Below are 16,843 nucleotides of genomic sequence, written 5' to 3'. Positions count from 1 at the left end.
ACTGGTGGTCGAATTGATTAGCAAAAGAATGACTAAATACATTTTAAACAACAGCAACGCGTTTCGTGGAACAAAGCTTTCAATATCAGAATTTCTCGACGCTGACTCTCGCAAAGAAAGAAATAATATGCGAGAAGAAATGCTTGAAGCGCGAAAGAAAGGTTTATATGCCATAATTCGAAACAACCAGCTAATTATTGAAGGGAAAATAATGGATAGAGTGAGTGCAAAATTCCCGACTAGAAGTAGCGAAAATACCATAGAATTGGACACCACTAAAAATAGATCAACTTCAAATACTTTGGATAATACACGTGACCTGCACGAAGAGACTAATACCTTTCGAAATTAACACATCGTTTAAAATTTTATTCCAAAATGTACAAAGCATATGGAACAAACTACATCTACTCGAATCTTTTATCAGTCAGAACACAACTTACGAAGCCATATGTATCTCGGAGTCCTGGCTATCTGAAGACAAACTAGACATGATCCAGTTCAGCAATTATAAAACGTCCGCATCTTTTTGTCGTAAATCAAGAGGAGGAGGTGGAGTGCTAATCCTACTAAAAGACTATCTAGAATACGTTGAAAGAGACGAAATATCAAAAATGTCTATAGAATATGTGTTAGAAGTGTGCGCGGTAGAATTACCTAAACTTAACACTTTAATTGTAACTATGTATTGGAATAGGAAAGAAGACCATTTATTCTTTATAAAATTGGAGCAAATACTTAGATATATAAGTCAAAAATTCTGTAAATATAATATAATAATAGGAGGAGACTTTAATATAAATATATTAAGTAACAGTGAGAAAGCATCTCAATTACTAGATTTAATGTTAGAATTTAAATTTACTCAACACATTGTAGAGCCCACAAGAATAACGCATACTACATCTACCTGTTTAGATCTCATCTTTACAAATTTTAGCAATAAAAATTTTGAAACAACTGTAGAGAAATTAGGCTTTTCAGACCATTTTGGAACCAGTATAAATATAAAAACGTCAATACCACAACCAAATCAACCAATGTGGTATACAGAAAAAAGAATATTCAGTACCACAAATATAAACCGATTCAAGACGCATCTAAATTCGATTAATTGGTCTAATATAATTACCCCACAGAACGATATAAATGAAAACTACGCAGCTTTTAGTAACACGTTAATTAATGCTCTAAACAAGTGTATACCCAAACAAAAAATTAAACTTGCAACAAAAAATAAAAATTGCTGGCTAACTAAAGGACTAAAACTTTCATGTAAAAACAAAAGATTATTGAAAATACTTACATTACAAACTAACGATCAAACTATAAAAAAATACTACAAGCAATATGAAAAAACGCTAAAAAAAACAGTAGTAACAGCACAAAAATTGCAATACATCAATAGAATGAAAAAATCTAGTAATAAAATCAAAACAATGTGGAGCATAATAAACGAAAGAACAAATAAAAAAATAAAGAGCAATAAACATAACGTAGAACTAAAAATCAATGATACTCTAATTAGCAAACCTAAACTAGTAGCAAACAGCTTCAATGACTTTTTTGCATCCATAGGACAAAGTCAAGGCACGCCGGTGGCGCCTGGCCGACCCGTATTACAGCCCTCTGAAAACAGTATGTTTCTAGCCCCTGTAAACTACCACGAAACTCATTACATAATAAAAAACCTAAAAAATAAAAATAGCTACGGTATCGACGAACTTCCACCATCCCTAATCAGACAGTGCGCAGATCAGTTAACGACACCATTTTGCATTCTAATTAACCAGTCATTTGATGAAGGAACGTTTCCAAACCTATTAAAAACATCTGTGATTAGGCCTATACACAAAAAAAACAGTCAACTGGATCCAAATAATTATCGACCCATCGCTCTACTACCAACCGCATCAAAAGTATTTGAGAAAGCTATGTGTAACCGCATTTACAACTTTTGCGAAAAATATAACATATTCGATAACGCACAAAATGGATTTCGTAAAAAGCGGTCAACAACTCTAGCAGTATATCAATACATTCAGCAAATCTTACAGATACTTGACTCAAAACAATATGCCATAGGAATATTACTCGATATGACAAAGGCATACGATAAAGTGCAATATAATATCCTGCTATCAAAATTGTATGGTATAGGAATACGTGGAAATGCGCACAAATGGCTTGCGACATATTTACGGAACAGAGAACAACTTGTAGAGCTGGAGCATTTTGATTTCGAATCGGGTGAAATAAAAAACATACAGTCCGACTTAAGAACAACAAACGCATCAATACCGCAGGGAAGTGTTATCGGTTGTCTCCTTTTTCTAGTTTATATCAACGACTTACCAAAAATCATTGAAAATCATTGCGTACTTTTTGCCGACGATATCTCTATCTTAACACCTTATAACAACACTTCCGACCTAGATTCTGAAATAAACAACATCTTAACAAAAGTAACCAAGTGGCTAACCGACCACAACTTAGAAATAAACTTTTCAAAAACTAAACTTATGTCATTTCATCCACATCAAAAAGATCCCCTAAACATATCATACAGCTATAATAATACCCCATTGGAAGTTGTTGATGAATTTACATTACTCGGGATAGTAATAGATAAACACATCTGCTGGAAACCACATATAAAAAATATTAAGAGTAAATTATCAAAATTTGTTTACGCCTTGAAAGAAATTAAAAAAACGACCGACTTCACAACTGCACTTCAGACCTATTACTCATATGCCTATAACTGGTTAAGCTACGGTGTAATTTTATGGGCAAATAGTACGGACGCACCGAGCCTATTTATTCTTCAAAAAAAACTTACCCGAATTTTAGTTAATGATCAAGAAATGAACAGCTGCAAACCCTACTTTAGAGAACATAATATTCTAACTCTTCCTTCTATTTATATTCTAGAAATGTGCAAATTCGTTAGGAACTACCCCGGACTATATACTAAACGGGAAGATGTAACAAAAAACCGTTCTATGCGTTACAAAAACAGACTTTTACTTCCAGCGTCAAAATTGAAGATGTTTTCAACTGGTCCCTTTGTCATGTCAATAAAAATATATAATAAATTGCCAGACAAAATAAAAGAGGAAACTACTGAAACAGCGTTTCTCCGCAAACTGAAAAATTTACTAATTAGCAAATGTTATTATACTTTAAATGAATATTTAAATGATGAATTTAGCGATATTTAGAAATATTATAGCAATGTACAAATTTATACTTAAGTCTAATTATAAGTGCCTTTCTCACTATATCTTGCTGCGCCCAACAGGGTACATAATGCGATCTGTATAAATATTATATGCCAACTGTGTAACCATTATGTGCAATAAATGATTGAGTATTGAGTATTGAGTATGTTCGTGATCACGGTTAGACGTTTAGTTCTAAAATTATGAGTGCAAATCGTGTTAGTTTAAATCAATATATGTATTTTGGTTCGTGTATGAAAGTAGGTAGCCACGGCTATAGGCTCTCAGACCTGAACACGCTTTTATTGTTTTGAATGGGCTCTTAATGTGTCCAGCACTGCCCCTTATCTAAATATATAAAAGAAGAAGCTGACTGACTGACTGACTGACTGACATATCAACGCACAGCTGAAACCGCTGGTCCTAGAGATTTGAAATTTGGCACGTAGGTTCCTTATATAGTGTAGAGGAGCACTAAGAAAGGATTTTCCAAAATTCACCTCCTAAGGGGGTCAAATGGGGGTTCAAAGTTTGTATGGGGAAACAAGATTAGTTTGACTATTTTATTCGAAACTTCACAGGAAGATTCCTTAAGACATATGACTGAATACGTCTTTCAGGTTTTTTGAAAATTTAACCCCTAAAAGCGTGAAAAGGGGGTGATAAAGTCAAAAAATCAATATGGGTATCGTTTTTATGGTTTATCGGGTCGCTGATCACGATAAATACAATGTTTTTAAAATCTAACAAGGCGGAAGTGAAATACCTTCTCCCCTGTTGTGGTGCAATGGGGTTTAAGTATCAAAAAAATATATAAAAGAAGATATTGACTGACTGACTGACATATCAACGCACAGCCGAAACCGCTGGTCCTAGAGATGTCAAATTTGGCACGTAGATTCCTTATATAGTGTAGAGGAGCACTACGAAAGGATTTTTCAAAATTCGCCTCCTAAGGGGGTCAAATGGGGGTTCAAAGTTTGTATGGGGAAACAATGTTAGGTTCACTGTTTTATTCGTAACTTCACAGGAGGGATCCTAAAAACATATGACTAAAGACGTGTTTCAGGTTTTTTGAAAATTGAACCCCTAAAAGGGTGAAAAGAGGGTGATAAAGTCAAAAAACTAATATGGGTATCGTTTTTACGGTTTATTGGGTTGCTGATCACGATAAATACAACGTTTTTAAAATCTAATGAGGTGGAAAAGAAATTTTCTCCCCTGTTGTTGTGCAATGGGGTTAAAATATCCAAAATAGCCATAAGTATAGGTTTAGTTTCTATCTTTACTTCTGGTTCAAGAGATTTCAAATTGACACGGAAGTTCCTTAGAGGAGCACTAAGAAAGGATTTTTCAAAGTTCACCTCCTAGCATAACAGGGACAGGGACAGGGACAGGGACAGGGACAGGGACAGGGACAGGGACAGGGATAGGGATAATATGGGTATCGTTAGAGGGATATGGATAATCGGTCGGCAATCGGTATCTAGGCAGTGTAAAAAGCAGGCGGCTCAGTGGGAAGGGATCGTTGTTTGCTTGCTTTTAATAAGTTTACGTTTGCGATAGGTATAAGCAAAATGTAAAAAAATTGTAAGGGATAATGCAAGAAAGTACTTTTTACACACCGACCATTAGTGTCGAAATACGGGCTATGTGGGTTGTTTATAAAGGTTTCCCCAGCGTATATAGAATACATACCTACTCATACCTACTACCTACTACATTTCTACAATCATTGCAAGCATTTCTTTAAAAACAATAGTATTATGTGTAATCGAAATAATCGCAGACAAATGTACCTACAGAAAAACCTACGGATCCAAATGAAAATCTTAATTTTTGTATACGTTTGAATAAGAATACTTTTAGTACGCGGCTTTTAGTTTGTCTCTTTGTTTTACAGTGAGGGACCAGGTTTCGCAGCCGTAGGTTAGACATGGCAGGACACATGTGTTGAAGGTTTGGAAGGTTGAAGGAACGAGTCTCTAATGTTATGTTATGGTTGTTGTAAGCAAAAAGCATTATTCACACATTTTGGTTCGTAATTTTAGAACTAAACGGGACTTATCGCGTAAACACTTACATTTATATTTGGCTTTACGTTTCGAACATTACATTATGTTCGTGATCACGGTTAGACGTTTAGTTCTAAAATTATGAGTGCAAATCGTGTTAGTTTAAATCAATATATGTATTTTGGTTCGTGTATGAAAGTAGGTAGCCACGGCTATAGGCTCTCAGACCTGAACACGCTTTTATTGTTTTGAATGGGCTCTTAATGTGTCCAGCACTGCCCCTTATAATAATAATAAAGCTTTATTTGTCCATGCAAAAAAAGAATACATTTAAAAATTACAATTATAAATTACAAAAAAAATACATTTGGCTTTGATTACTTGATATACATATTATTGATTAATGAATTAATTACTATTTCCTTTATTTATTTTCATTCTTAAGTTAGGCTGTTTATAATATGAATATAAAAGTAAAATACAAAACAATATAAAAACCGGCCAAGTGCGAGTCGGACTCGCCCACCGAGGGTTCCGTACAAACTTTCAAACTCCCCAGTTAAAATAATCTCATGTTTTCACATAACTCTAACGACGTGACTAGAAGACAAAAGTATAGGTACTAATGAGCATTATTGTGTGTATAGCGCCATCTCTCGGTGAATTAGCTAACTAATTTGCGCGACCATAGTATGTTGGGTTTTCAGGGATTATTCTTTATAATGTTAACCGATTTAAACAATTTTTACTTTATTGGAAAGAAGATGATTTACGTAACATCTCGTATTAATTTGAAGTACTATATACATCCGCAAAGGTGGGTAAATTAAAAGTAAAAATCTGAATAAGTTTTTTGTGAATTAAAAAAAAAGTTTTCAAGATACAAACACGATTATATTTTTCCTGTAATATTTAGCATAAAACCAATGTTTCCTAAAATTTTCATAATTTTTCGTTGGTAAACTTCGAAGATAAAGGGGGGGGAACGGTATTTTTTTTACATTTTCCTTCAAAATTCTTTTTTTTCCACAACAAAAAAATTATAAAAAATAGTTTATTTACGTTCAATTTGAGCTCTTTCTAACGATACCCCACTTGACCTAGTAACTTGAAATTTACAGTTTGCCCCCCTTTCATTTTGGCCATTTTCTACAATTAAAATTAATAAATTTAAAAAAATTATACCTTCTATTCGTAGAGGTTCACAATGTTCACAACTATTCCAAATTTCAAGTTGATAGCATTAGTAGTTCTCGAGATATTTAGGAATGTGACAGACGGACAGACAGACGGACAGAGTCGCACCATAAGGGTTCCTGTTGTACCTTTTTGGTACGGAACCCTAAAAACATATAAACATATTAAACCTATAAACAACCTAACCTCGGTTGCCGCCAGCAGCGGGGCAGGGCCCAAGCTGCCGGTGGTTAGGGCTGCAGAGAGAGGAACCGTCGGACTATCCGCGCCAAGCTTCCAAGATCACCGCCGCACGCATCTGGCCCTTGATCCAGCCACCTAGCGAGAGTCTAAGTAATTAATTACTTATTATTATTTTTTTTGTTATTATTTTTATTTTCGGATGGACCCCCTTCGGGTAAAAGCCTCCTCCAAGGTATGCCACTTTTCTCTATCTTTGGCTGTGCTGGGCCAAATTTGGCCTGCTATTGTTGCTATTTCGTCTGACACGTTAGTAACTTAATAATCTGTGGTGTGACCATCTATTACCGCTCTCTTAGTCCAACGGTTGTCCTCGTACCTGGCGATAGTGGCGATGTGACCTGCCCACTTCCATTTGCTCTTTAGTGCGAAGGTTAGAGCGTCTGTGACTTTGGTTCTCTTGCGGATGTCAACATTTCGCACTGCCCCTTAGATTTACAAAATTACGAACGTTTATAGGCCACGGTGACTGCTTACGCATGTAAGACTCAGAACCCTCTTGTAAGCCGCGAATTGGAATAAAACCCGGTCAGACCAAACCTACGTACTCCCCGTACAACGTAGTTCAACCGCTTGATAACAGATGGCGCTGTAATCAATCTACTAAATACACATGAAATATGAAGAATTCTCTACAACTACAATGCAGGAGTCTCTTTAGAAAGTGAGAGGGTGTCCTTACAAATTACATTCTCATATAATAATAATTATGGTTGTTGCAAAGGGTTACCTATCAAAAAGTCGAAAATTGTAATGTCGAATATTAGTAGCCCGAAAACGCTTCTCATTTTATTCATTGGCCTAAGTTTTGTTTGCCCGAAAGTACTTTTCCCCTATTATTATTTTCCCCATTCTTATTTCGCTGTAATTTTGTTTCGCTTATGATTCGAATCAACACTTATTAAAATTCCTAAGAATCATTTGACAACTACTTTTTATCGCGTAAAGTTTTTATTCCGAAATATTATTTAGCCGCTAAATCAAAAGTTCGAAATCCGAATTAACACTTATTAAAATTCCTAAGTAGGTATCATATGACAGCTATTTCGTATGGCGAATAGTTTTATAATTCGAAATATTATTAAGCCGCTACATAATAAATCCTTAATTTTCTAACAAAAGTTTGTTCTCTACCCTCACGGTCGCAGTTCTTACTTAACCTACGAGTCCTTGCCATAAGAGTTTGTAGCAAAGGTTTGTTTCTGTAGGGTCGCAGTTCTAATTAACCTAACTTAACCCACTTTTCTTACAAATGTTTGTTTCTGTGAGGGTCGCAGTTCTATCCTAACCTACTTATCTTACAAATATTTATTTCTGTGAGGGTCGCAGTTCTAACCTAACCTAACCCACTTTTCTAGCACAAGTTTATTTTTGTAAGGTCGCAGTTCTAACCTAACCTAACCCACTTTAAGAGTTTTGAATGATTCACGGTTATTTTCATTAGATTATTAAATCAAAAAGGTAATCACGGTCTATATCCCGGTCAATATAAGTCTAACCCACTTTTCTTGCAAATGTTTGTTTCCGTGAGGATCGCAGTTCTAACCTAACTTAACCCACTTTTCTAGCAAATGTTTGTTTCTGTATGGTCGCAGTTCTAACCTTTTTTTTTTGTTTAGGGGGGAAAATGCGTTCCGCATACCACTAGGGTACGAGGGGGGACCCTAGTGGTTATGTGGGACTCCCGTATTGGCTAATGAGGCCACGGTATACCCACTAAAAACCCCCCCACATGCCACCTCGCCGCTTTGTTGGCGGGGTTACCGGAACACTTGCGCTCACAACGGCGACTCCGCCGGCGGCAGCCGCCCACGTGCAGCTTCTCCGCGGATGCCTAAAGGCCCACAGTGAGTGCGCCGGATGACAGGGCGCACCTTCCTCCTCGGCCGCTTATAGGTACAGTGACGGACCCCCTCGAGTCCGCCACAAAGAGGCCATGGGCGCCAGAATGATCCGGCGCCCAGCGGTGGAAATGGTCTTTGGTTCCACCGCTAACCAAGTCGGCCGCAAAGGATAGGGAGAACGGCGCACCGTAATACCGGCACTCCTCTTCCCTTGCGGCCCCACCAATGCCGCTACAGCGGAGCGGCCCCGCCAAGGTCGCAGGGGGTAGGGAGAGTGGCGCACCGTTATACTATCACGCCTCTCCCCCTGCGATCCCACCTCGGCTACCGTGGGAGGGCACAGAGCGGCATCCCATACTGCCGGATCTTCCCTCCCACCGCAGTCCTCCCAGACGCGTCTTAAGTGGGCTGTACAAGCCCACTTAGAGCGACCACCTCGAGCCAGCCAGCTCCCCAAACCGGCCGGCCCGGGTACCTCTTAGCTTCACCGTGGGTGGTCCACGGGTCCACGGTTACTAAGCCCCCCCACCACGGCAAGGTAGGCACCCTAGGGGGGGCGCAGTTCTAACCTAACCTAACCCACTCCTATGGCAAGGGTTTGTTTTTGTATGGTCGCAGTTTTAACCTAACCCACTTTTCTAGCAAGTTTGTTTCCGTGGGGGTCGCATTTCTAACCTAACCTATTTTTTTTGTAATGTTACTATAAAATTATATTAGGGAAAATGATATTTCGATGTCGCATATTAGCATCGGATTTATGAAAAGGTGGTTAACGAAACCGTTGTCAAATGATAAGATTGGCAACCGTTATTCTAGTTATTGAGTTTCTATAAAATGATATTAGGGAAAATGACATTTCGATGTCACGTAGCATCGGATTTATGAAAAGGTGGTTAACAAATTGGTTGTCAAATGATAAAGTTGGCAACCGTTCTTCTGGTTATAGAGTTTCGGGAAAACGATAATGTGGGATAGCAAACTAGCGACATTTTAAAAATATGGTAAACAATATATTTGGATTATAAAAATTCTGTCAACCGTTTTCGGACAAGTGATAATCGGACAAAGGATTTTCGAAACATCGATAGGTTACCGTTGCAAAGTTCAGACAAATAAATTTGTTTTTTATCATGCAGAAACGTCTGCGAGCGATATTAAAAAAATTTCCTTTAATTTAAAAATATGTCAGACAAATAAGTTCATAATTTTGTTAGTATATTATCAACATTACAAACGTATCGCTATGGTTAGTGACATAGTTCATAAAAAAAATGCGTGACCTTGACAGAGATTGTTCAAATTTGAATTTTGACATGTCAATAGAGTCACAAATATATGATGCATATATTCATCAGTCATCACTATGCATTTAAGGGTTAACCCATGCCCCACAGTCGACATCTATGACACCCACAGGAGAAAAGGGGGTGGTTAAATTCTTAACCACCACACGGCACACGGGGGATTTATCTACTGGGTATTAAGTTAAGGGCGTTCCCAGCGCTAATGACCTTCGATTTTAATCCATTGATTTTATGACAGTTTCTAAAGCCTATCATATTAACAGCGTCGTCTTTAAACAAAATAGTATCTCATAATTCCTTCACAGCTCATTGTTTCTGTGTTATTTGGCAGCAAAGTTGAACAATTTTAGGGTCAAAAACTGTTTTTTGTTAATAACTTTTGTTTTAATTACTTTAAAATTAAAAACTCTCTTATATTTTTAGAAAAGTCAAAGGTAAATCCAAACATGTCGATTTCATGTAGGTATGTCTGATGTCTGTTCCTTAACTAAAATCAAATTTCGATTAAAGTGTTTTTTAGACCATGTTTAAAAAATTCATAAAAAATAAGTTTTTTTTTTCAAAATATGGTTCTTACGAATAAAGATAAAAGGTTGAAGAACCGATGGCCGTTGGTCTTATAATAGAATAGAATTTTAGAATTTTTATTGCTCTCATGTTGGTGTACAGATCTTACACTAGGTACAATAAATAGTTACATAGCAACATGATACCCTACAGGGTATTGCAATATGGTACACATAATATATTAAAAAAGAAACAAGCATCTTATAACTAAAGTACTTAATCCTAAATATAAAAATCCAGTCTATTTCCTGTATATAAGTAAAATAGTATAGTGTATTTATTTATTTAATTCTTGGAATAGTACTCGTTTGCGTTGAAAAACTCTTGTAAGGTGTAAAAACTGTGCTCGATTAAGTAGGTTTTTAGTTTGTTAACAAATTTTGCGTAAGTTTGCTCTTCAGTTATATATTGGGGGAGGCAATTATAAATCCTAATAGTCATTACATGAGGACTTTTATTACTAATTTGTAAGTTGCTCGAAGGTATGGCTAGTTTGTCTCTATATCTTAAATCTATGGAACATGTGTGACGGTCTTTGGCTTTTGTATACAAACTAGGGTTCTTGCGGACAAATTTACTGGCTTCTAGAATATATAAACTGGTCAAAGTTAAAATTTTAAGGTTTTGGAAGAGAGGTCTACATGTTTCTGTATTTTTACTATTTGTGAGGATTCTAATGCATTTTTTCTGTGCTATGAATAATTGCAATATGTCTGTGCTATTGCCCCACAAAATAATTCCGTACTGAAGGCAGGTTTGAGTAAATGCATAATATGCAGTAATGGCTGTTTTAAAGTCTGTACTTTTTTTTATATTTCTTAAGACATAGGTGAAACGAGAAAGTTTTGTGCTAATTTTGTCAATATGAGATTTCCAGTTTAAATTTTCGTCGATGTTTATTCCAAGGAGACTGCAATTATTGATTTGTTGAATGGAATTATTTAAATATGTGTAGTTTATTTCTATTGGAGGTCTTTGATGGGGTCCGAACTGGATAAGGTTGGTTTTTTTGAGGTTTAATATTAAGTTATGATCATCAAACCACTTAACAATAACATTTAGAATACTATTCATATTTTGGTTTACTTCCTCGTTATTTTGACTTGAAAATATTATGGAAATGTCATCAGCATATAAAAAGCATTTGATATTGATGGAGTTAATTATCTTTGGAAGGTCGTTGATGTATATATATGTATATAGGGATCATCCACATATTACGTCACACCAAATTTCAGGTTTTTGGACCCCTCCCCCCCTATGTCACGCTTTTTTGTATCCCTTTAACAGGGATTGTCACATTTAGTATGACCCCCTCCCCCCCCCCCCCTACACTGTGACGTAATATATGGATGACGCCATATGTATAATTCTATCTGTAGTGCAAATTTAGGAGTTTTTAACTCAAAACTTGTCAAAAGTCGATGAAAACCGTATGGAGCCCCTTAAGGAATTATTTTAGGTGCAGGCATGCAGAAATAAACCAATGGAATCGATCGTTCCCGATTCCGTTCGTCGATTTCGACTCAATCGTTTTTCGTCATTTTGTATTCGGTCATATTCTAAGCTGGTACCGACCTAAGACTGCGAAAATACACGAAAAACATCGATTTAACAGCGAACATGCCGAAAGAAGATTATGACGAGTGAAGAACGAGACGGATTAAGATAAAGATGAAAAATTAAATTGACCGTAGTTGAGAAAGACCATCGACGATCGTGACGAATAAAGAATGGCTGACGAAAGCAGAATCGGACAAATGTTGGAACGTGACGAAAAACGAACGAGACGACCCAAGAGTATACCAAAATATGCATTGGTCGTCGAAATACGGAAAATAGCCCGGATTACAACACAATCTGGCTCTACAAATAAGACCGTGTCAGTGTCTGCTATTTCTGCTTCCTGCTTCGTGTAACAAATTTAGTAATTGCAGGTAACTGTAGGTACCTACTTAATTTACTTGCCAGATGCCGTCAAAAATTGATGTGCGCCGTAGCCACTAGAGCGGCGCCACTATCAGCATCAGCTCCTAGTATAAATTAATTAAACTGAATCGCGTTTAGTGCGTAGAACATTTTCATATATGCATACTAACGGTAACTAGTTTGAGACTGATTTAAAAAAATTGCTGTACTAAATTATAAAAAAAAAAAATCTTTATATATGAGACCAATGAGATGAGTGACATAAAAGTTATAAATAAGAAACAAGAGAGCAAAAATATAGCATCCGCTCAAAACTCTACCTTAAACTCTTTTAATCGCAAACGCAACAATAACATTGTTGTGCTTTAATGTATTGCGACGGCGGTGACGTAAGCGCGATGAAAGCGAACGTTTCAGCGGTAGCGTGTCGTTCCATTCAGACGACCACCCATCCCATACTAAAAGGCGTAAGCGTCTTAACAATACTTGGCGCTTAAGACGTTTTACACTGTGTTATCGTCGCGGGGTGCGCGGGGCTCGAATGTGGGTCGCGCCGTGCCAGTCAAGTTCAAGGCCACGCACGCGCGCCGGCCGCAAGATGGCGCTGGTGTTCCATGTTCGAAATTTTGCGAGCGGGGCGCGGGGGGAGGAATCGGCGGGAACGAATTTTCGGTGCAACACGTACTGAGCTGCACTCGTTTACTGGCCGCCGCGACGCGTACAAGTCTCGGTCTAGATTTCTAACATAACCTAACAAACAACAAGCTTCATGGATTGGATGGAGGAGGTGGTGAGTATTATTTTTTTATTAATTTTCCGGGCGCCATGACCTATCCTAACATTGTTACGATTGCGGCGTAATTTATGAAATTTTTTGACAAACACTTTCCTTGTCGGAAATGAAAATTTTCACATGTTATTCACTTATTTATTAATAAAGTTAATGTTTTATCATTAAATCATAAATTATAGGAATGGGATTGTTAATTTCCGCCGAGTTTTTCTTTTAAAATCTTCGAATAAAAGCCGGTATACCATTTTTTTTAATCAATTTGAACGAGACCTAGAATCCAATACTGTTTGTGTTTACATTTTAATCCAATTAACGAACGACAGATTTTATATTCCTCATTTCTACGCAAAAATATTATCAGGCGCAATTTATATCCGTATTTTCATAATTAATTTATTTAACCACGCAACTGTTATTGCAAATTGATTGCACTACATAACCTTACATTATTGTGTCACATTATACCACAGTTTAAAAAAACTTTTTTCACTTAAGACATAATGATTACCTCAGTGTAGCGCCGCCAGTCAAAACAATAGAAAACATAGGCTCAAGTGGGTCAATTGAAACTATAACTTCCGGTACGAAAATCCTGCCAGTGCCATGGCTGTGGCGCGACCTGCCTCAACAGATCTCCAATAGAGCGCGCCGCGTCTAGCCTAACGGCATTTTTCTTGCTATTTCTAACTTTTTTTTTCATCCGCGCTCAATGCGTTTCAAATGTTTTCAGCCAGGTTTCAATATTGTGTAGTTTTTTTTCTTAGATTGATTGGGTGATGATGCCCATAGTTAGTGTCGAGTAGTTTTGTAGTTTTCTTTTTAGGAATTAGGAATCTTAAGGACTCCCAAATTGTGTTCGTTCTTTATTTCTATATACATACATACATACATACATACAATCACGCCAGTATCCCATGAAGGGGTAGGCAGAGCACATGAAACTACTCAAGTTCCAGTGCCTCTTTTGGCAAATAAGGGGTTGAATGAAAACGAAATTGTGACATTGCAGCATTGCATTGCATTTCTATATAATAGGCATGATACGCTCGTATTAATTTAAACAAGCTCTTTGTGCCGATAAAAACGAGTCGGATCTTTTGTTGGGTTTTTATCGCATCTGCATATAGCTAGCAAGCATCTAGCGTATGCATATTTTTAGAGTTATCTGGTGCCGCGGAGGCATTTCAAATATTGCGGATATATTTGCAACTTATTTTTTTATCTTTGGGATGTTAGCCTTGATTATTTCAGTTTAAAGTTCTGTATTCAAATTATTTTTTTCTTTACTCTGTTTACATTTAAATATGAGACTTATTATTTCATCGAGGGGCTACGCTACAGTAAAATGGAGTGTACAAGGTTTTAAAGGGTCCACAAAGCATATGTAACACATCTAGGGTTGAAGGCGTATCTAGGGTACGGTGATTGCTTAACATTAGTCTAGTCTTATGCTTTTTTGCGACTGGTATAAAAATAAACTTTTTCTTTTTTGTTTTCGTTGTCAATAGAAACTCTGATTTCCTGATTTTCAAGATCTTCCTCTTCCAGTCCACATTGTCTTCTGTCTTGTAAATCTTGTAATCCATTGGTATCCAAAGTATCCAAACCATGGCCCCGAGGGTCAGCAACTCGGCATCGGCCGGCGAACCTGCCAATTTTAGCCGCAAAAAATGCCCCATTCCATGCAATCCGGGCCTCTAAAGAAAGCCGGAGCTGAGTTTCTGGTCAAAAATTTTGAAGTATACCATAAAGGGTAAGTAGTTATCTAAAGGCATTTATTGGAGCATTCCTGCAATAATTTCTGATCTAGCTGAAACACAAACAATGCACCAGTGCGCGACAGATCAGCAAAGATGGATTCTTTGTTATAATTTTGAACAGATTAGGTATGTACCTATCTAATCTATGTGCAACACGATGCATATGATAATGATATGTTGCGGCCTTGACTGCACCTTATCTCTAGCTTCCAGCGTCACACGATCGTGTTATACTGAGTTACTGACACATTTTTATACGTTTTACCTATTTGAGAGGCATTCATGATTAAATTATTATAGACTGAGAAAGTTAAATTTCCCGAGCAAATTATATTGGTTTGGCTGAAGAAGAATTATAATTATGAAATAAAAAATAAGCAATATAAGTATTGCTTCTTAATCTGTTATATAACCCTAGTAAGAGAAGGAGTCAAAGTCCCCTAGCTAGTGTTAGCTCGTTGAGTAGAAGACATTTGGATGATCGCGGGGCAGTCAAGATGCCAATCGTTAACGCTCCGTGGCAAACGAAAGCCAATTTGCTCTGTCGCACTAATACGGAAGAGCGATAGAGAGAGATAGCTACGAACGCTACGGAAGGTGGACGATGGGCAGGTTGCTTTGGTTATTCGGAGCAGTGTGCGGCAGGACAAGAAGCTAAAATAATGAAGCGCTGAAGCGTATTTGTAGTTATTATGTTTTATATCAGACAAGAATATAAGGGTCCCCCACATCTAGCGTCTCGCGAGCGTCGCGTCGGGCCAACTGTATGGAAAAAAACGCCGCGTCGACGCGACGTCGACGCGGCGTCAGGCTTTGCCCATACAGTTGGCCCGACGCGACGCTCGGGAGACGCTAGATGTGGGGGGACCCTAAAGAGAGAAAGAATATTCTTCCAGTTGTTTAAAGGACAATACGAATTCAACAGGATGACATTCGGACTGACAAATGCAACTTGGTCATTAAAATTTAAGAAGACATCCCAAAGCTTTAAGATCCTAAACCGGATGAAGAACGACTATCCTTGGTAATGAAAGACCTGTTTATAGAGGGGGCGATAAGTTTTTATGTCCACGACCATGAAACTATTATCGAACATCAGCAGACATAAATGCAAACATGTCTGCAACTGTGTTGCTAACTGTGGTGCACTGAAATATGTGATTTCTTTATTTACACACTTTGGGCTACATCCTTTACAGTTTTTTGGTATGAAAGATCTTGTTATTCTATCGTCCACCGTTATGACTTCTACATATATAAATAATTACATAATACTTGTTTTAGACTGCATTAAAGGAATTGAAGCGACCTTGAGTAGATACTGACGATTAAATAATCACGAATTGTGATAACTGTATGTATGTCACATTATTTTTACAAAAATGGTACATATCTAAATAAATTATGTCACCAACTGAAACATAAAAAGAAAGTAAGACAGATTTAAAAGTTAAACAAAAATGTATTGAAACCAAAGAGATATTTTGAGTAGGTATTATATATGAGTAACTGTTCTTACATAAGTATTATCTGTCTGTACTTGTATAACTAAAGTTAAAGTATTGTTTTCTCTCTTAAAGCTGTTAGTTATTATTAATTCATTATCGTAACATTTTGTCGTTTGTGTCTTCTTAAGTGTTTTATGTTCTTTTTGGTTTTCGTTTCTCTCTGCTTACAGACTTAAACAGTACAATTTTGAGTAGGTATTATATATGAGTAACTGTTCTTACATAAGTATTATCTGTCTGTACTTGTATAACTAAAGTATTGTTTTCTCTCTTAAAGCTGTTAGTTATTATTAATTCATTATCGTAACATTTTGTCGTTTGTGTCTTCTTAAGTGTTTTATGTTCTTTTTGGTTTTCGTTTCTATCTGCTTACAGACTTAAACAGTACAATTTTGGCGTTTTTTTGGTCTTATTTCTAATCGCGGGAATCGCGGGTAAATTCCACTCATCTTCTCATGATAT

At 36.9% G+C, this 16,843-nt stretch overlaps 1 protein-coding gene across 2 annotated transcripts in view; it reads left to right on the top strand.

The window, feature by feature from the left end:
- LOC125232408 (steroid hormone receptor ERR1-like) overlaps positions 1 to 16,843 on the top strand; it is a 76,668-nt gene that overhangs the window by 9,306 nt on the left and 50,519 nt on the right. Inside the window, exon 1 of one of the 2 annotated variants that reach the window (XM_048138059.1) lies at positions 13,005 to 13,110. The exons of the other annotated variant lie outside the window; for it this stretch is intronic. Coding sequence (XP_047994016.1) covers positions 13,090 to 13,110 — 21 coding nt within the window. The 5' untranslated portion in view covers positions 13,005 to 13,089. Of the gene's footprint in view, positions 1 to 13,004; positions 13,111 to 16,843 lie in introns of those variants that run through there. 2 annotated transcript variants of the gene reach the window in all.

This window comes from Leguminivora glycinivorella, chromosome 13, assembly GCF_023078275.1.
Source record: "Leguminivora glycinivorella isolate SPB_JAAS2020 chromosome 13, LegGlyc_1.1, whole genome shotgun sequence".
NCBI lineage: Eukaryota > Metazoa > Arthropoda > Insecta > Lepidoptera > Tortricidae > Leguminivora > Leguminivora glycinivorella.
The sequence above is the reverse complement of the archived record's forward strand: the minus strand, read 5'-3'. Positions and strand labels throughout refer to the sequence as shown.